The 21,111-nt window shown below is 43.8% G+C and overlaps 1 protein-coding gene across 7 annotated transcripts in view; it reads right to left on the bottom strand.

Moving 5' to 3' along the window:
• pleca (plectin a) overlaps positions 1 to 21,111 on the bottom strand; it is a 93,156-nt gene that overhangs the window by 66,899 nt on the left and 5,146 nt on the right. For 4 of the 7 annotated variants that reach the window (XM_053861456.1, XM_053861457.1, XM_053861458.1 and 1 more), the window contains exon 4: positions 17,270 to 17,483. In XM_053861456.1, the coding sequence (XP_053717431.1) occupies positions 17,270 to 17,483 (214 nt within the window). Of the gene's footprint in view, positions 1 to 1,464; positions 1,632 to 14,090; positions 14,231 to 17,269; positions 17,484 to 20,076; positions 20,269 to 21,111 lie in introns of those variants that run through there. The other 3 variants (XM_053861459.1, XM_053861464.1, XM_053861469.1) reach the window with 3 other exon arrangements.

Genomic DNA, 21,111 nt, shown 5'->3' with positions numbered 1-21,111 from the left:
TGAAATACCTAAAAAGAGAAATTTTAAAACAAGTGAGAGTTACTGTGGAAAAACAAGTGGGGCTGAACGGCTAGTCAAAAAAGTCAACGACTTCGGAATTCATCAGTTGACTAGTTATGACATCATCATTCTCTTAGCATAATCCCCAAAGACATAAATGGGCATATGGACATAAACATCAAGGTGACCATCGCAATCTAAAGCATCGAAAGTATGGGACCACTTCACAAAGGACACATGCCTTTCACACCACACTTTTTGAGCAATTCAAATTCAACTTTTAATTTAACACTATACATTGTATACAACCACAAATATACACTTTATAATTTATATCTATTTTTACTGTGTTTACAGCAGTAGAATCAGACATGTTTCCTAGTCGACTGACCATTACGGTAATCTGTGAGTAATTAACCATTTATTGCAGCCCTAAAAACAAGCTTACCACAGTGAGTCAATAACAAGTTTTATTAATAACAAAATGAATGAATGTGGGACAAAAATAATAGGAAAAATAAAGGGGAAACATTGTATTGCAATGAAGATTTTTTTGTCAATGACAAAATAAAATGGTTACAGTTGGGAAACACATACTGAGCTCTTAATAAACCTCTTTATTTACTGGTAATAGGCTACAATTCAGAGTGAACTTTCAATGTCTATTCCCGGGTATAATGTCGTCAGACACGACAAGACACCATAAGACTCCATAATTATTAGCTACTGGTTATGCCGCAAATATACATTTGAATAAGCAGTTTATTTACCGTAATAAATGCTCCCTAATCTGAGGCGTGACCCAAAAATATATATCGGTAGAAAATTGAAATGAAAATTTTGTAAGATATTTTATTAATCCTTTGTGGGAAAGAGTGGAGAGCCACTTTTATGAAGAAATTGGAAATGAAAAATAAGAAACAGCAAAGAAATGAAAGGAGAGACTGAGGCAGAGGAGCAGCTTCTGTGCACTTCACACACTTGACACGGAGGAAGTTGCAGCTGTGATTGGCCAGGTTCGCGTGAAAACAACCAGCCTTCATGGTCTGACCTACACTTGACAGTGAGCTCTGGTGGGTGGAGCCACGGACACATGAACATGGCACCAGGACGAACCACAGGAGCAGGAGGAGAAGAGGAGCGTCCCATCCTGGAATAAGTGATGGCTGCTGTTACCACGGCGATGCTGCAGCAGCCACTCTAGCGCAGACGCATTCACTTTACCGCATGCAGCAGCAGCAGCAATGGCAGGTCACATGGTCATAAAAGACACCACCTCAGCACAATGGTTACCCCTGACCTCTGATCCCGCCCCCACAAAGAGTCCCACAAACACAGAGGACGCTCGGATTAAACCGACCGCCGCTGCTGCTGTGAAACTTTTGCATCTATCCAGGTGGATTGTGGGAAAACACGGCGGTCCTGAGTGATGCTGACAAGTGTAGATATGAAGAGAGAGTCTACCTTTCAGAGAGCTGATCTCATGCTGGATGGACCTTCCCAGGTCCATGGTCACGATCCAGACCCGTCTGCTTTCTACTTCTGTGGATCTGCAGCTCAGTGTTTCTGCTCTCTGCCAGGCTCGCTCTCCGGCTCGCTCACACACAAACCCCCGTCGGCTGAGCAGCAGTCACACCTCCCTTCTTTCCACCGCCCTCCCCTGGTCCTGGATCATCCTGGTGCTGAATCACAGGGAGGAGCCAGAGGGGTTACGCCTCGGCCGTCACCTCTCAACATGCCGGAGAGTATTGATGAAACAGTATTGAGCCGCTTTCGGGAGAAACACATCCACAGATGCTTTTCTTGAGCTCTCACATGCTCCAGTTTATCGAATTAACTGGCAGTGACTCAGCATCTTTCTCCCTTTAGTCAAAGTAATGTGAAAGTAAAGCAGGTGCACAACAGAAATCCAAATATTGGAGCTGAATTGACTGGACTACAGTGTCCAAGTATGATGCTTATGCCGGCTAAAGTGAGAGAAGGTCAGGAGAGAGGGTTCAGGTTCGGGTTAGTAAGGCAGACAGTCTGGTTCGTCCCAACAATGGCTGCTTCATGGACAGGGTCCAGAGGAGCAGGGGTCATGGTCCGCTGACCTTGGGGTCTCTTTAAAGTCGAGCAGCTTGTAGCATCAAAACAACGCAACAGATTGTTCCAGTAATCAACCAATCAGAGAGAAGTGGGCGGAGACAGCAGAAGGCAAAGTCCTGAACAGTTATCCCTTCAAAAAACAAGAATGCTGAACGAGAGACGGGGAAACAAAAGGCTCTGAGCTCACGTGCTGAAAATCAAGTCAGGCTTCCACTGAAGTTGGCAAACCAGTTTCCGGACAAAAATGTTCCTGGTCAGAAAAGAGGGGGCGACACGTTGAGCATGATGATAAGGAGAGCAATGCAGCCAGAAGTTATGACCCATAGAGTCGGAGAACATCAGCATCTGCAGGCTCCTCAACATGTCGAAACTAATGGTCCAGCAAACATCACTCAAATCAATAATTCAGTCTATCTCAAGCAGTGCTTGGTTGTGCAGTACTTCCACCGCTACAGCAGGGGGCAACAGCGAGTGAGACCAATGAAGCAGTTGACAAAGAAAAGCCACTTTCTCACAAACACTGCAACTGACACTAAAGAGAAGAACAGCAGACACAATTTACCACAGGGAGCAACTTAACTTAAAAGTATGGGGCAGGAATATAAATTTTTGTATGTGAGCACGGGTTCGAAGGACTGCGAGCTGCGGAGGCCCTTCCAAAGACACCACAGCTAATCCACTCAGAACACACACTGATATGACGCAGTGATGTACAGTATTTACATGTAATTGTAAAACGAATTATTGTTAACTCACTTTTGTGTTTGTCTTAAACAGTGTCATGAAAGTAGACCAAACATTGGTCATTTGTTACCATGAATAAACTTATTCATATCTGTATTTGCAGCATAATAGCCAGTTTATTTGAAATAACAGCATGACTACAGACTACTGACTGTAAATGAACAAGTAACTAGTTAATTTGTGTTTCCAGATGTAAAGTGTTACCAAAAAAATCCTGCTCAAGTACTGTGAAATGATGTTTAAAAGTGTATGTGAATACACAACTCAGGTCAGGTGAGTATGTTGCTATGAGCGAGATCAGTGTGGAAGCACTGGACTGCCTGCTGCTGGAGCAGCGTAAACAAGCTAGGTGCAAAGCTGCTGCCCTGGCAACCAGGTGACAGCTGACGATAATCAGCAGAATAACTCAGGTTGATTCCAGTGTCGGCGTTTGAGTTCAGCGCTCGGCTGTTGCAAGTGGGTCGATCAAAAAGAAGAAAACATCTGGCAGAGGACTTTTATTATCACCGATAAATCGCTGGAATTTTTCACATCAGAGGAAAATCCTTCAGCATGATGAATGAGGTGTTACAGCTCAGGTGAAAAACAGGGTGTTGCTTCTCGAGGCAAGAGCAGCAGCCAGGCGGTTTCACCAGCGGCTCCTTTTCTAACACGCTGCTGCTGAATTTTGCGACGAGTCTCTGACTGTGTCCAGTCGCACACGTTGGACTTGAGACTTGGCCGCACGAAACAGAAGCAGGAATCAATAAACAAGCTCAATACTATCATCATGTTTCAGGAGACTAAAATATGGTACCTGATAGGAACAGCTTTGCAACTGTCATCATTTTAGTTTACAAGGACTTTCATTGCTACCTCAGACAAGGGGGGGTTCTTCCACCACAGTACTAGAAGAGTTATGAACAGATTTCAATACATTTTTCAGGTACCGACTGAGGCTCTGCGAACAGAGGTCCTGGTTACCATCTGGATCCAGGAATCCTTTGAGGTTGTGTGAGTGTAAGGGGCTCACAAAACACTTGCCAGACTAGTTCCAACAGCACTTGAGTGCAGCAGCATGCTGTAGCTGCTACAACCAATCGAGAACAAGCTGCAAATGTAGGTCACTTGAAATGAGCTGCATGGAGGAGGTCTGCACTCACTGAGTGTCTCTTTCACGCCTCAGCTGCAGCCTCTGAAATATGAGCTAACGTTTTCCAGGCTGACATGAAGTCATTGATCGGCTCCGAGCTATAATCATGTGTGCTGTCTGAGTGTATCGATCTATAGTCTCCATCCACCAGTGACCGTGTGAACAGAAAGTAAGACACAAGACAAATGCTTAAAGACACGCAATCATGTCGTGCTGCAAGATTCATTCGTTATTTTTATCTATTCAAGAATAGGGTTGACTGAAGTTCCCTTTTATAAATTTTGAAAAATATATTCATCAATATCACTCGTGCAAGTGTGCACCAGAGAAACCTGATGTCTTCAGTCTCCATTGTATGTGCATTACACAGACACGTGGAACCATTCTACAAAGTCCTCATTTGACATTAAAGCCGGGTGCTGCAGGGGAAATTCGATGATTTATGAAACAGGTTACTGCCTCTTTAAGAGATCATATATTCAGATCTGGTGGTTTGGGTGTAACAGACAGACATCTGATCCATCAGTCAATATTGATTTTGTTTTCGCTTCAGAGTACTGATCTGGCGCTTTAATAATCTTGTAACAGGCTCAGGAATTCTAACCATCAAAGGATCGACGTCAGCGAAGCCTTACGAGGGAGAAAGTCAAGTTCCATAACTGCTGCCGCGGAGGATTTCTTAAACCCGCCTGATCCCACAGTCGGATGTGTGGATGCTCCCGTTTCCTCGCAGCTGTTCAGAGTCAAACCTCCATCACCAATCATATCGGCGACTCGAGTTTCTCTTCGGGTCCAGATTTAACTCACGCAGGATGTGCAAGTCAACCAGAAGCTACTGGGTCAGCCACTCAATGAGCCTCAAAGAAACAACATGACCAATGCACGCACAAGCCACCTGAACAACCTGATGAGATTCTACATACATGTTGAGCAACTGGTTTTACTCCATGGTTCTGATGAACAGCTTCATGGAGAATAGCTACGAAGACACAGTGACCAGTCACTCTGAACTGGTGGGTCAGAATCAGTGGGTCACAGGCTTTTTCTAGTGCAGAATATAACTTTAATTTTGTTAAACCAAAATCATAAAATTCTTAGATTGTGTTCCAAGCGAGGTTCAAGTTAAACTATTTTCATGATTTGGGTCACGCCTCATCATTTTGGGGTGGAGTTTCAGGCTTTTAGCCAGAGAGACTTGCCGATTGGAAATGTTGCGATACCAACATTTGAGTTTGTCAAATGAGAAAGTTGCAAACATTTTTTTTAAGTTTATAGCTTTTAAGTTTAACAAGAAAGAGACTTGAGAAAGAGAGGTGTCAGACTTTGTCAGTTGAAGCTGTTGAACAATAAAGTTGTGCCTTAAACAAAACAGCTTCAGTTCCTCTCAGCCATTTTATTTTAGAAACCAGCAGCTTTTTTAATGCTTTCAGTTTAAATGCTCATCAGCTTGGGCTCCCCCCAAAAGGGATATTTGGTGACTCTAACTTGACTAGAGTAATAGAGACAAAAATTTCCTTGATTCTATAAAATTTGCCACTTGAAAACAGGAAATACAGTTTTGGGGGGTTTGAATTTCAATGTTGACTACATACATTTAGTGCATGCCCCACTAGAGGGCATGCACTAAATGTATGTAGTCACCAAAGTCAAAAGTGCTAAGACCCTGCCCGAAATCCGAATCTACGCAAAAAGGAAAAGATGCAAGACTCCTAGCAAGGCTCATGCGCCGTGCTAGGAATCTCATGTGAGCACATGATGGGATAAAATGAAAAGGAAACAATGCAACTGCTGAAAACACAACACTGAAGTAGTAGTTTCAGGTACAGTGGTACCTTGGTTTTCGATCATCCCAGACTTGGAACAAATTGGAGTTTGAACAAAAAATGTGAGATTTTTTTGCTTCTGATTTCGAACGAAAATCCAGAACTCGAACGCCCCCCAAAATAGCCAGAAAACCATAAGGTGCGCGGACCGATCAGCTGACCCACGACGTGCTTTGTTATTGTGTATAACGCAGCCTCTGTATGCAGACGTGTCCCGTTAGCTACATTTACTGACTGTTTCTTCTTCATATTGAGGTGTAAAACCTTTCCTGTCTCCACACTGGAGCGTGGTAGAGTGTCACAGGGGAGGTGCTGGAGCGCTCACTCCAGGGTTTGATGTCCTGTTGTGGGCTGGAGCTGGGACAGGGATGAGGCGAGTCTGGGACAGAGCGTGACTTGGTTTATGACTTTGTCACAGCCAAACTGCACAGAAGTGCACATTCAGAGCTGGACACGCACCGGGCACCTCTTCACTTCTGGAGAGACCTCACTCACTCGGCACATGCAGCGGCCACACACATAGAGGAACAGCCACCTGCAGCAGACACTCTACATTCACTCCTACAAAAGACTATTTTAAGGCTTGGAACGCATTACTTCTTTTTCCATTCATTGTAATGGGAAAAATCGATTCGGATTTCGAACAAATCGCTTCTCGAACGGCCGTCTGGAACGGATTGTGGTCGAGAACCGAGGTACCACTGTACTAAAAATGAGCAGCAACACAACCACTGCAGGTGGAACGGAAACAAAAGTCACACATGCTGCTTGGACATCTGAAGAAAAGACAGCAGACAGGAGTGAGATTTACTCCTCAGGATAAAAAAGTGTTATTGCTATCACAACATCACATATCAAACCTTCCACTCTCAGTCTGCTCACTTCTCAGTCATTTGCATTCCAATTTCAAAGTTATTTTTCATATCTAGTTTTCTACAAAGATCTACTAAGACTCTGGGGCTGATTTACAGTTTGTGTGTACAGTACAAAATCAAGTGCAACTGTGTTTGCTCATGAAATTTTTTAAAGGGGTAAAATAGTATGAATGCCCAAAGTTAGTACTTTGCTGTATTGAACATTTAAATTGGCGTCTTTATATGTGAAGGAGAACATGTAAACCTGCAATCCGAGTCAGCAAAACTTCAAGTTAACTTTTTAGTATTTTTCATCACCTCAAGTCGCACAGCTCCAGAAGCCAAACATCTCTTCAAGGACCCACTTGTGGCATCACCCCACAGTAGGGCATTTCCGGACGCCAGCAAGAGCCGGTTGCCTAAGGGATCAGCGCTCAACGTGTCCGGACCTCCAAGATTTATTTACAGCAAATAAAGAAAGCTGTGAGGCCGAGGACACTGACCCTCAGAGGAATCCGCAGAGTGACACCATGACGAACGTCTGTGAGGCCGCTGTGATTCCTCACAACATTGTGTCACCGTCAAAGTAAGTCTTTTAAACCGACACAGCAGCTGCTCATTAGCAGAGAGTTACTGTCTTGTTGTTCATTCACCTGGTGGCTCAATGGGACAAGGGCCTTTTCCCGGGCTGTGGAGCGGCTACTAACCAAAGCAAGGGAGAACAGATTCTCCAGTTTTGGTCCCTGAAACTGTAGGGTCTTAACAGAAGGTTGCATCAGGAAGAAGGTCATGGGTTTAGCTCCTGAGAAGAACAGTGTGCAAATGAATGGAGGGTCATCAAGGCTACATGGATCTGGATTTTACTGAGCTCAGGAGAGTGCGTCCATGTTCTTCTCCAGGATTCTGGATTAAACTGACTAAAATCTTTTTAGTTTCAGTGTTGATTTTTGTTCTGTACTTGATCTTCGTTCAACAAAACACATTGTTTTCATTGTGTTCACAGAGACTCTGGGTGGGACTCTGTAGCTTCACATTGCTCTGGTAGCTTTGTGCTAAATAGCGAGGAGCAGCACATTTTTTGGAAGTGAATGTGCGTCCTGGCCGGACTCTGTGCCAGTCGGGTCACTGCTGACATTCCAAACATTCGTCGAGTTTACTGTGGCGTACAAAACTGGAGCTTCAGTTCTGGTGGTCATGTGAAGGAGGAAAATGAAACCATCAAGAGCGTGGATGTTGGATGGGATGGTTATTAAGGAAGCACATGAGGTGAAAGGCAGTGATCGGTGAGACGCGCTGCTGTGGTGGGGCGATGCTGTAGCAGAACCCCGGCGACCTGACATGACCTTAACCCTTGTGCAGCAGGAGCAGTCACATCCTCAAGTTGAGCTACCTGAATTTTTGATCATAAAGTTGGTGCATCAACTACCTCGATCTGTGACTGTGAAAGTTTTAGACAAAACCATGTGATGCTTTCTCATGTCTTGCATCATGTGAACTGGATTATTAATAATGAAAACTTGAGTTATTCCTCAAGTTTATCTGGTGAACTGATTTGGCAGATGAAACTATGTTTAGGACACAGAAAACAAAGTCTATAATCCGGATTTAATTTTAGGCCCAATGTTGAAGCACCCTTGTACACGGCAGTCTCACGTCAATCTTCTCTCTATATGTACTGCTGTCAAACCTCTCTATACTAAGACAATCCAAGTTGAACCTGCCTGTCAGGCAGAGGTTCTACCTGAAGAGTTTGACAGCTTCTCAACCTGTCTCTGAAGGAGACGCCAGCCTGAGGCACATTCCAGCCTCTTCACAATTCAGGATTCATTCATTTATATTCTCGTCCAGGTCAGTTGAGGCTGTAGTTTTTGGAGTGTGGGAGGAAATCGGAGTAACCAAAGGAAACCATTGGAGGCCACACCCACACACTTGACTAACCCAATAGCTGCTGAGTCTACGAAGTGCTGTTAAATATAATTCTCATTCAACAACCCAACTCTCGCCCCTCCCTTGGTACAGAAGCTTTTCAGTGAGAGGACATGACTCTGGTCTTCCTAGGGAGGACTCCATTGTATCCAGAGGAGGACCATGAGCTCAGACTTGGAGACGCTTCCTGTCTACCTCAGCATTCTGGTGACTGAACGGATGAAAGAGACTGGACTGTCAACGGAGAGAGATGAACTAGTTTCTATTTTACACCTATGATTTATATAAAATTCTGCTGCTGGACGTGAACACACACACACACACACACACACACACACACACACACACACACACACACACACACACACACACACACACACACACACACACACACACACACACACACACACACACACACACACACACACACACACACACACACACACACACACACACACACACACACACACACACCAAACAGGTCGTCTCACAAAAACATGAGAACTGTCGGACAGGTGAGAAGCTGGAGAGACGGTGAGAACATTTGTGGCGCAGATTTATGAGTGACCTCTGTCAGCAGAGCTCCCACTGACCGTCGTTCTCGTGAGAGCAAACCAGACGGTTTCGTAACTTCTGATGATGGTCAGATGGTCCAATATCGGTTTTTATTTTTAAACACTGTCAGATTCGACTGATGACAAGACCGGAATTTTTATCGAATTAGCTTAACCTCAGCTTCAAAGGCACTAAATAAAGCTACACAGAGCGCTGTTGTTCTTGAGCTGGGGACGGAGGATCATGAAACTTCAAGCTCAGGTGATCCAGCGAGAAGATCAAAGAGAGTCAGGGAGGAAAATCTAGACGTTAAACGTGACAGGAAGCCAAAGAGAGTGAGTCTTGTGTGAGAATTTAGAGGTGAGGAAATGATGAACAGGCATAAGATGAAAGATAAAAACATTGAATTTGTAATGGAAGATAAAGGTACGAGATTAGAGCAGAAACATTGTGGAGAAGTTTCAAAAACAAACAAGGCGCAGTAGCTGAGGGCTTCTTCCCCCTGTTGTGAGTGTATATAAGTTCTATGAGGGCAAAGGCAATGGCTTATAAGGGATAAACCAAGAATGAAGTCAGTTGGAGGGCTACACACTTACTCATAGAACTGGGGATACCTCCAGGTAACTATTGAGTCTCAAGGATTCAACAAGGATGACAAATGATCAAAATTATTGTTACAGATTTACAGAAAATAAAAATCCTTAAAAATGATAAATAAGACAAAAAATGAAGACAAGAAGAAACAAGAATAAATAATATGTCAAATTGAATCAAAAACAACAAATAAATCCAAGTTGTAATTACTAAATCTAGTTGACGCCGGTAAAATCACAAAGAGAAAAGTCATTTAAATCACTAGAAATATTGAAGTCATAAAGCTGCAAGGGGAATTAAACTCACTTCCACATTTATAGTCACCAGCAAGGGAATATTATTATGGATTAATAAAAGAAGAAAAATTGAAGTACAACTTGAAAAAGAAGAAATTTACAGGAGTATGAGATACTGTAAAAGAGAAAGAGAAAACAAGAAAATAAATCAAAATGTGACATTAAAAGTAATATTTACCTGAATAAAATGTGAAATAAATACTGAAATTCAAGAGAAAAAGTTTGCAATATTTAGATTAGATTAGATTACATTAGAACAAATACTTGAGGAACGTGGAAATCTTTCAACTATTTGTAGTTATATTAAGAGAATTAAAGATAAAGAGGACAATACAACCTATATTTTACTTCCAGAATAAAGTATCAGAGCGAGGTCTTGCTGCAGCTCAGTCCAAAGGAAAACCAGGAAGCAGATCAGCACAGCTGAATGTTTGAAGGAGCCACAGCAAAACTCACAAGTGTTGAATAGATTCTGACTGCTCTTAGAGTAATGAGCCTCATATAGTGCATCATTGTGTGTCACTGTGTGTCTCTGTGTCTTCCCTGCATGAGAACCTGTGGTATTTTTAAACCGATGGTCAAGTTTCTCTGAAACCGATCCGCTGGAATACTGGAAGTGCCGAGCAGGACTCAAAGGTTCCTGCGCTGGATCAGCCAGACAGACTTCGACATCTGTACATACGGACCAGCTTCCCACACACACACGCGTCACTGGCTCCTCACAAATGTACAAACTGTTCACCAACACTCATTTACACACGCACACAAACACGCACAACTGACTGGTTGGTTCCCATGCAGTGGCGGAGCAGCAGCATGCTTTAAGAGTGTTTGTTCTCAGTGTTTGACAACAGGGAGCGGGACGTCATGCAAAGGTTCCAATCCTCCTCCAGGCTGGATTTTAATCACAGTCCTGCACTTCACTGAGCAAACACAAAAAAACAGGCTGTCCATCAACATCAGAAGTCGTTTTGTGAGGTTAGCTGAGCGGATCAGGAAACGCAACTGAAACCAAACGCACACTGATGGTACTTAGATTAATTCACTTTGGGAAGTGTCTGAAAGTGTACGAAGCCGTTCTGTTGCTCAACTTCCTTCACATGAATGTAGAACTAGCATTAAAGAAACAACACGGCCACTCAAAGTCTTTCTGAGCTCAGATTTCCTCCGCCACATTTAAGAACTACTTTGTTCTTTTCCAGTGAAGATTTCCCATCTGAGGTTGGCAGAGCAAGTCAGCATCCTCCACCTTTAACCTACATTGACCATCCTCCCTACTCACACTGATCCTCTTCATATCCTCCTTTATCACACTCATGAACCCCATTGGTTGCCTTCATCATCTTCCTAAGAGTCCCTGTCCTCTCCCCCCGTCCAATCTGACCCGCCAAACTTTTTATATGATCTGCCACCCTGATATACCTGATATATGTTTCAAATCATAGACCAAAACAGCTCTTCTAAAGGCCAGTTTTCAGAAGTTGAAACGTCATACACCAAAAAACCACAGCCACATTGATGCCCCACACTCACTCACTCAGGTAGAATATGTCTAGTTCTTATCGGATAAAGTACTTGTCCACAGAGCCTTCACATTAACAGGTTGCCACTGAACACAAGAGGTTAAAGGGGATAATGATGTGTTCATCCGAAGACTAACTCAAGAGCCGAGGGCTAAATCTGTCTCTCCCTGCATTTTATTTGGCCCACGAGAGCTTGAAAAGGGTGTGGATGGAGCTATTTAAAGCATATGTGGATTAAGGTCTGCTGGTTTTGGGACCTGCATGCGCTGACCTCTGGCCTTTCGGACGCAAATAAAAGTAATGAGTAGGGTTTAAGCTACATGTAAACAATCGTGGCATGTGAGAGCCACCCAGCCTTTGGAATAATGATCTTTATTTTAAACATGAAATCTTGCAAGATCAAACATATTAAGACAAAGTGGTAAGCATTGAAACAGGCAGAAAGCAAACAGCGCATCATGGAAGGGGATATGATAGAGTGTATTTCAGCATGTTTTGAATGGGAAAATTGGAAAGAATGTGTCCCTTGCTGATGGGAACTAAAGTCACACATGCTGCCGGACATATGAAGAGACGTACCGGGAGAGGACGACTGAATATTGGAGAGAGATTTACTTCTCATGACTATAAACTGCTGTTTCTATTGTCACCAATTCAAAAAATGTCAACACTTTTTATTCTTTTCTTGTTTTAATGGTGTGATCCCCAGAGGCGCCGCCACGATTTCAGAAAATAAATACATAAATACAGTAGCAAAAGTAGCAATAAGAGGAGAGAGAAGATGCTCTCACTTCTGCACCTGAAGAAGAGCCATCTTGCTTCACTGTAGCAGCTTTGCATACTTCCGCTTGTATTGTGTATAGGCAGGTATCTTGCGATACGATACGTACCCCGAGGAGTGGTGATACGATACGTTGCAAAATATTGCGATGCTGTAATCAGAAGCATCAGTTAAAGGAGGAAAAACCAGACAATGTAGAACAATATAATGTGTTTGAAAGTTTACACTCCAACAGAGGAAAGAATTGCTCCCATGATCAACAAAATAGCTCCTGCGTACAAAAGCAAAATGGCACTGTTAATCACGCAAATGCAGCAGCAGATCCAAGCATCTATGTATTAAATATTGATATAGCCAACTGGAAAATTAAGACAACATGACACAATCAAGTATTGTGATAGCTCCGTAAAAATATAGATACAATATCACGGAATCAAGTATTGCAATACTTGAGTGCATCAATATTTTTGACACCCCTATGTAGATTAGTATACGCTCATGCCAGGACCGACTAGGCCACACCAGCAACATGCAGCAACACTTTAAAAAAAGAGTGTTCGGGGAAAAAAGGGTTTACAGTAGGTTCAACTCATTGAACAGAAGCTCACCAATAATAAGGAATAACAGTACAGAATAGGGCTGAACTATATATTGTTACCGTATCAATGATGCTCAAGATAACAATATTGCAAAAGCAACTACATCACTTTATCCTGCTCATCCTGTGTGTAAGGAAGGCGCAGTGGCAAGGGTCACTTTTGCTCTTGCTCTTCTAGACCCGCCAACCATAAACCTCATTTCATAGTTGCTGTTGAACGACAGTTGAAGGCAGCCAATGGCGACCATCCATCGATCTACATCCTTTTGAATTTTTATGACTGAGTTTCTCTGAAAAAGACTACGTTTTCACTAAACCTATAGTCGTCTCATATGCTCATATTGACATACCATATGCCGCGAATATTGAGATATGACAGTGTGTCCATATCCTTCAGCCATAACTGAGATGAACTCGATACCCTGGTACCTCAAATCTGGTCAGATCTCGACAATAAGAGATCCTCACCTCAGATTAAGACACACCCTGCTTGAAAACCGCTGAACTATCCGATGTCATCCGTGGAGGACAAGGAAGGGAGTTCAGAGACCCAGGTCTTGAACAATGAGGCAGTTATTGCTGCCCTCTTCAGAAGTAGATGAACCCCTGAAGGCATTTGTTAGGAAGCCAACAAGGTTCAGCGCTGTGTGTCAGCCCAGTCCGTGTTGACAAACTGGTGCTGCTGGTTATATTTGAGGGGGGTATTTAAAGCAGTGTATTTCACACACGTAGATCAAAGCTGCAACACGCCCATGGTTTACAGTACGCAGCCTTTCCCGCTCTCACTGTTCCATCAAACTTCAACAGGTGACAGAAGTCTTGAACAGAGCTACAGCTGGAAACTTACATTGAGCCAAAAGTCTCATAAAAAAATGGATGTTTTTCAGGCAACATTTTATTAATGAGGTCCAGGTTATTTGAGTCTGACCCAGATTGATGATCTGGATGAACGGAGCCGACACAAACCTACTACTGCAGAGTGGAGTTATGATGGAAACACAACTGCGTCGTCCTCTTGACAACAGACACACTTTGCTGAACCACGTTCCTGCAGCACACTGACCACTACAGCAACCATTCGGAACCATTCACGACTCACTCAGGTGTGTCCACCTGCACAACAGCCACACACGCGTCCTCTGATCACGTGCCTCCCACACTGACAGCTGGTGTTACCTTTATACTTCTCCCTGACGTTCTCATAGGCCTGGACATAGTCCTGCTCCTCTGGCAGCCGCTGACCCGGGTCAAACATGGACGTGGACATGATGGGCCAGGATTTCTCACTACTTTCAGGACCCCTCTTTGACTGCTTGTGACCCCAAGTTGTTCCTTACCAGAGTGTCCCACAAAAGCTGCAGACCTCAGACCATCACCACGCCCCTCCTCTGACGGAGAAATACCCACACACTCACACCCCTCCACTAACACACACATTTATATTTATATCAGACCCTCCTCTTAAAGCTACAGAGTCATGTGGTTGGTCACAATGTTAAGATACAAGTTTGAACAGGGGATCACACACACGCAACCGATAAGAACACACACACGCCCACAGCACAGATAGGAGGCACACATGCTGAGGAAACAAATGACATGAGGTTATTTGAGTTCCTGCTGCTGGGAGAAGTCAAACACACAAGTGTTTCCCTCAGTGATTCATCGCTCTGAAAAGGAAGCACTAGTCACTTGCCAAAAGTGTAACAACACAACACCGATCCATGTGAGGATTAATTCCAGTGTTGTTTCTTTAAGGTTTGCACAGTTGCCATGGTGAGGGAGATTTGCTTTTCCGGGTGAAACACTGCTGTTGTTGTCCATGTCGACTCATGCACTCGTGGTGTCACAGGAAGAAGAGCTCCGCTGTCCGACAGTTATGCTGTGTATGTATTTAGGTTTAAATAAAATCACAAAAAAGGATCAAAAGCAAAACTGTAAATACGTTGAAAGTACAGATGAATATAGAAGGTTTTCTTCAGTCGTGATTCCTCATTATTTTGGTCAAACTTTAATACATTAATCGACATTCTGAATGTTTAGAATCATGTTTAACAATTCATAACAAGGCTGACAAAGCAAGTAACTGGTGGACTTATTCGGAATCTGGTTGGGATTATTGGCATCACAAGGTTAAGTATTGTAATATTGTAATGTATTAAATATAGGAAAACCAAATGAGCATCAAAAAGATTAAATAAAGAAACAAAAAAAAAAACAAATTAAATCCTATGATCCTCCCATGACTTTTGTTTATTGACTGAACCCATATCTGTACTGTTTGAACACATGGTCACCATCATCTACTCATTTCTCAGACAAATAAATAATAGATGAATAGAGTATTGTTTCTGGCTCTGTGGCACTTATAAATCTACAACAATGGAAATTCTTTGTCACACAGACTACTGTGATTAGAATTTTTTTATGAGCCCCTGGACTGGACAGTGGGCTGGACACTGTCCTCTAGTGTCCGTCTGCCTTACTGCAAATGAGCCCCTCCCTGCTCTGAAGCCTGAGACGGACAGTGTCTCCTTATAGCAGATGAGCAGGTCTCATCAAGGAGCACCAGTCACAGAAGAACCTCATCAGCAGCACGCGGGGGCTCTGGTGGGTTTCCTGACGGCTGGTCATCAGAAAAATCAATAGCGGATCCAAAATGTGCTCTGAAAGTGGCTCTGAATTATTCATCGGATTCTGAGAGACAGTTACGGAGCACAGGAGGCAGCGCAGTGAGGTTCAGATTCAGTTGCAGGTCACAGTCAGACCTTCAGTTGGTGGAAGCCCCGACAACAGCAAGCCTTACTTGGTGGTCAGTGGTCTGTAACAGGCTGGTGTGGTCAGCCAGGGTAGTGCATGTGGGCACCGCAGGCTTCTGACAGCCACGTCTTCCTTCACAGTTGTGTGACCTTGTTTTAAACCAGGGCTGACTAGCGGCTCCACAATATTCAACTAGAAAAGCAAAGGCATGATTCAAGAGATAAACACGTTAAACTCAAGTGCAATGTGTGCTACTATATTAGGCGACGTAGTGTCTATTATTCATGGTCAAATGCACTCCAACCACTCATACTGCAAGCCCCATGATAAACTGCAGTTGAAGCTCGAATGCTCTGTTCCTGTTACCTCGGAAGTTGGGTGTCCAAACAGGGAAAGACGTCCAAACCGAGTTCAGTGCTTTCCAGTTAAAGAGGTCGGCCACGCCCACTAATGTTATTCTTATTGCAAGAGACTTTTAAACACATTAAAGAAAAAAATTTAGTTTGGGGCAAATCATGGCCCCAGAGCCACATACGGCAAAACGAGAAACAAAATTAATAGATACTGAAAAGCTACTAAAGACGTTAAAATAGTGGCTTTATATCCTATATTTACGTTTTATTTTTCCAGTTGCTGCCAAGATATTCAGTACTGCAAGGATTTATCTTCACAATCTTTAAATAAAAAGTACATAATATAAAGTAATAAATAAATAAATAACATATTTTACACAAATAATTTCAAGGCATAATAACCTTATTCTTATTTACTCCTCGATTTGTGTTTTTAACTGAACTAAAACCAGGTGAATTCTGTCCTGTCTTTTGGCTTGATGGCCCCTCACCACGGTCCCAGAAGATAGTGCGGCCCCTAAGGAAATGAAATGCCCACCCCTGGTTTAGTTGAACAGGTGAGTGACAGAGCATCATGCTCAATGACTGTTGAACAGGAGCCAGAGAGCTGTATCTGCTCACATATATCATAAGAAGAAAGGTGTGTGGACTGTGTAGAAGTCAGATTCAGCAACAAAATGGTCTAGTTCTCAGGACCAATGGACTTGTCTTCATGCTCTGTGAGTAAAAAAAAAAGAGGCTCTGATGTGAGGTCGGGAAGTCAGGTCCGGGAAGCGGTCCAGTCAGACAGCAGACTTTTCCAAAACACTTGACCTTAGCTCTACGCACGCGCACAGAGGGAACTGAAGACCACTGCTGCAGGACCACACCCGCCCAAACATCAATATTAGGAAGAACGGGAGCGAGGAACTGGATGAGTCAGTAGTTAGAAGCAACCATTGAGAGTCCCATCAAGCACATCCAACATTAGGATGAACAAGCTAGCACACCTGTTGTCCAGCTCCTCTCATCCCAACCAATTTGAAAAGCCTAGCAGGCGGATCCACAGTGAATGCTCAACTACGTGAACCGGAACAATGACCAAGATCATGAAACCCATTTCACAAGTCAAGAGACTCAGCCCTGCTAGCTGCAAGATCAACCCAAGCTGGGCAACAAAAGATCAAGAATTTGTGGCGCCATATTGGGGGCGGGAATTGGGTCAAACGGAACCCACCCGGTAATAAGGGAAAAGGGTCCTACCTGCGATCCTGATGACGGCACGCTCCGCTGGGTCCAGCACGTCTCCTGACGCCGACTTGGAGCGCTTGATGCGCTGGTGTTTGGGAAGGTTCCAGGGCAGTGTGTCCCCCAGCGACGGTGAGACGCTCACTGAGCTCAGATCACTCGTGCTTTCCTCCGACGCAGCCCGGACCAGCGGTCGTCTCCTCCACCTGTCCTTCACCTCGTCCATCGTCTGTGGAGGACACAACGGTCATGAAGACTGCTCACCTGAAGTGGTGGGGTGTGAAAAAAGGTCAGCTTGATGCAGCATTTTTATACTACTACCATAATAGGGTGCTTGAGTTGCTGCTTATTCAAGGTTGTGTAGTAGTAGTGTCAATTTTGAAAACTACTGGTGCATTTCCTGCTGCCCATGTCATGCTCCGACCCCGGTGACGTCACGAAACGTTAGACATCAATTCGCAGTCGGAAGGTGAAGTAATTCTCACCACTCTGAGTACGCAATCCAAGATGGCTGCTCGGGGTGTAACATTATGTATAACTGACTTGTAACTCCTACTAAATCCTTTGAATTCATGGTATTGCTCGACACATATGTAAATAATTCGCTTTGTGGTGTAATTTTAAGACCACGCTAACAATGGCTATCGCTAACCTGGTCGACCTACAACTATAGATGGCGGCTCAGGAGACGAGGATGACCCCTGCTTCCTGTAACTCACCCAACTTGTTTCTTTCAGCCAGTTGAAGTCTACACGTTAAAGTGACGTCCTGGTGATTACTCATAGGCCCCGTCCCCAAACAATGGTGCTGTGCATCAGCCAGAGTCTTACTTTTACCTAAACTGTAAGCGTGTTGTTAGCGCACCAGTAATTCAGTGGATTAAAAAATAATAATAATACAAAATATAAATACTAAATCATAAAATATAAATACCAAACTGAAGTTAGCTCACTGTTAGTTGTTCAAAATACCTGCTGTATCTCTTTAGCAAACTTTGTCTCGTTCCGAGTAGAACACAATCCCTGACAGCGATATGAATCACAATAGCAGCAGGCTAACTGCTCGTTATTTATAGGCTAGAAAATTAGCACAAATGCACAAAGATGCTAATAATAAGGAGGTGACTATCCAGCGGATAAACTGGCTTTTTTTTCTTGGCTCAAAAGTATAAAAAAAAAAAAAAAAAAGAGCCTCTGAACTGTTATGCTAGACAAGATTAGCCGCCTCATAAATGTGCTATGCTAAGAACCTCAACAGACTTCAAGATTATACATGCTGTACTGGAACTCGACGGTCATAACCCTTAAAACATTGTGTTTAAATGACTTTATTCTGTGACAATAGGCACTTAAAAAGGCACATTGAGGTGCTAGTTAGCCTTCACTATCAGGGTGGCACAGCAGCAGGGACAGGAGGAGAGATGCCCTCTGAAACATCCCTAACAGATGCGGTGTGCAATATCATCCCCCTCCCTCTTCAGCTGAGTCACCATCCAGGATGCTCTCCACAGGGCTGCTGGCGGCACCAAAATAGACTTTCTGACAGAACCTGCAGCCACTGTTGTCTACAGCAAAGTGACGCCACAAAGGGCTACTCTTTATTATCTATAACCAAATGAGCCGTCAGCAAATCTAAACCATTTAATGATGGACTGGTTTTTTTTGGCTCTGCATGAAGGTTAACAATATAAAAGTCATTTTAAAAGGCTACAAAAAAAACGAAAGCACACAAAGAAAGTGCTGCAGCTTGCTCCTGTTTTGTTAAGCTGGAGCGATCATGAAAGGAGAAAGGTCTACGTCCAGCTATTTGGCTCTGAAAGTTTGGCTGGCTGGACGTCGGCCAGTCAAAAGTCAAAGAAGTAACCCAGCAACTGTGCTGGTCTGCAGGGACCCCCACAAAACGTTGGGCGCTAGCGCTCACTCAAACCATAACAGAGCACTTTGTTATTGTCCTTAATCAACACAGATGGGAATAAAAGAAAGAGGCACATCTTAAGTTGGATCCTGTGTTTACATAGGATGGACCAGCAACAACGTAGCAACAGCGCCTATTAACCGATATTGACATTTGATGTTGTATTGTTGATGCACACGAAGAAGGAACCCACTGTGATCTGATCCACTGTGAAAGCAGAAGTAGCCTCCAGATAAGCAAATATGCCATGAAAGTCTGAGTAGGAAGGTCCTGTACCGCGCACCTGTTGTCACTATCATTATTATCAAGTCACTATTTCATCAGCAGACATCATGGTCCATGGAGACTCTTCCTTGAACTTGTGATTACTGCAACTTACTTCCTAAGAAAACGTTTGTTTTAACGCCAAAAAATAATTTCAAAAATGATGATGTCGTGAAATATCCAGAGTTCTTACGCTCCACACCACACACACTCCACCAGAGGGATAAATTGAGAACAAAAATCATGACAACAACTTCATGAGCACAAGTCTTGAGCTCGGTATCGATTGAATTTATGTCCATCTTGTCCATGCTGGACTCAGGATTTATTTAGTCTGTAATTTTTCAAAGGCTACGGTGCTAAATAAACACAGAATTAAGGCTTTTGTTTGTGGAAAAGCCACCACCTGAGTCCCACCTTCGTGGCCGCTACCTGACGTCAGAGTTGGGGGGCATCGTCACGAGGGTCCTCAGACAAACTCATTCCGCCCCTCTATGCTGCAGGTGAACGTCTCAGCCACTCATTTATTCCCGTTTCGGGCCAAAACTGCAGCTTAAAAATGACACCGACGCCACGTGACCCACAGCGTCAACAATGCGGTAAAACACCTTGGCGAGTCAAACGACCAGGCATCCTGTACTCACGCCGGGAAATGACCCAAACGGTGGTCGCTGTCGTCCCCTCGTCCAGAACCACCAACATCCGCTCATGTAGCAGCGACGCTCGGAGCCGCTCCACACCTCAAAGTTCCCTCCGCATCCGCATCCGCACCGGAGCCCTGCTGCAGGGATGGAGGCTCGTGCACACCCGCACCGAGCCACGAGCCCGCCACTCTGCACCGGGGAAGTTAGCACGGAGCCGAGAGCAGCGAGGAGCGGCGACTGCAGGCGCGGTGCGCATGTGAAACTGATCTCAGGTCTGAAGAGGCAGCGTTCACACGCAGAGGCTTCCTCGGTGGATCTGGCGTTTCCATCGCCCTTCCTCCGTTAAAACGAGCTTCTTATGTCATATATTGGAACTGAACTATTGAACTATTATAGATCTAAATAAGGCATTAAAAACACTTCACTTTTTTGTTATGTTTTGTTATATTAAGTAAAGCACATAATGAACTGGCATCGAATCATTTGGTTCACAATAAGACATTACAAGTTATGCTAATAATTAGCGGTCATGCTAATAGACAGAAACAATTCGTAACTTTATTTGCGCTTCAGTTATTCTAAGACAAATGGTGAGACCCCGGCGGTGAATTCTTTTGGTTCCAGAAATAATGGAATTCGTAAAGTTTGATATTCCCGGAGCCGCAAAATCCATGATAAAAGGATTGTTTTAGCAGTGACAAAATATTATTTGAGAGTTAAAAGGATTTTGGGTGGTGTGGCCTCAAGAATGTCAATGTTGAGCTTTTACATAAACATGAACAGCCCTTGTTTTTTTATCATTGTAGTTCATAAGACGCATCAGGATGGTTGGCGCTCTGATTTCCTCCCACATTTCAGTCCATCGCTTCCATGTCCAGTGTGTCCTGGGGCTTCTCGTCCCAAGCAGCTGTGATGAATATTTGCCGCCAGTAGAAGCATTTTGGACAAAGAACATCATATTGTCTACTTCCTTTTGAGTCCACATGGGAGACCACGGAACAGTTGACAAGAGACGTGTGGCACTGTCAAAAATGG

Source organism: Synchiropus splendidus, chromosome 4 (assembly GCF_027744825.2).
Source record: "Synchiropus splendidus isolate RoL2022-P1 chromosome 4, RoL_Sspl_1.0, whole genome shotgun sequence".
NCBI lineage: Eukaryota > Metazoa > Chordata > Actinopteri > Syngnathiformes > Callionymidae > Synchiropus > Synchiropus splendidus.
This window is presented reverse-complemented; position numbering and strand designations above follow the sequence as displayed.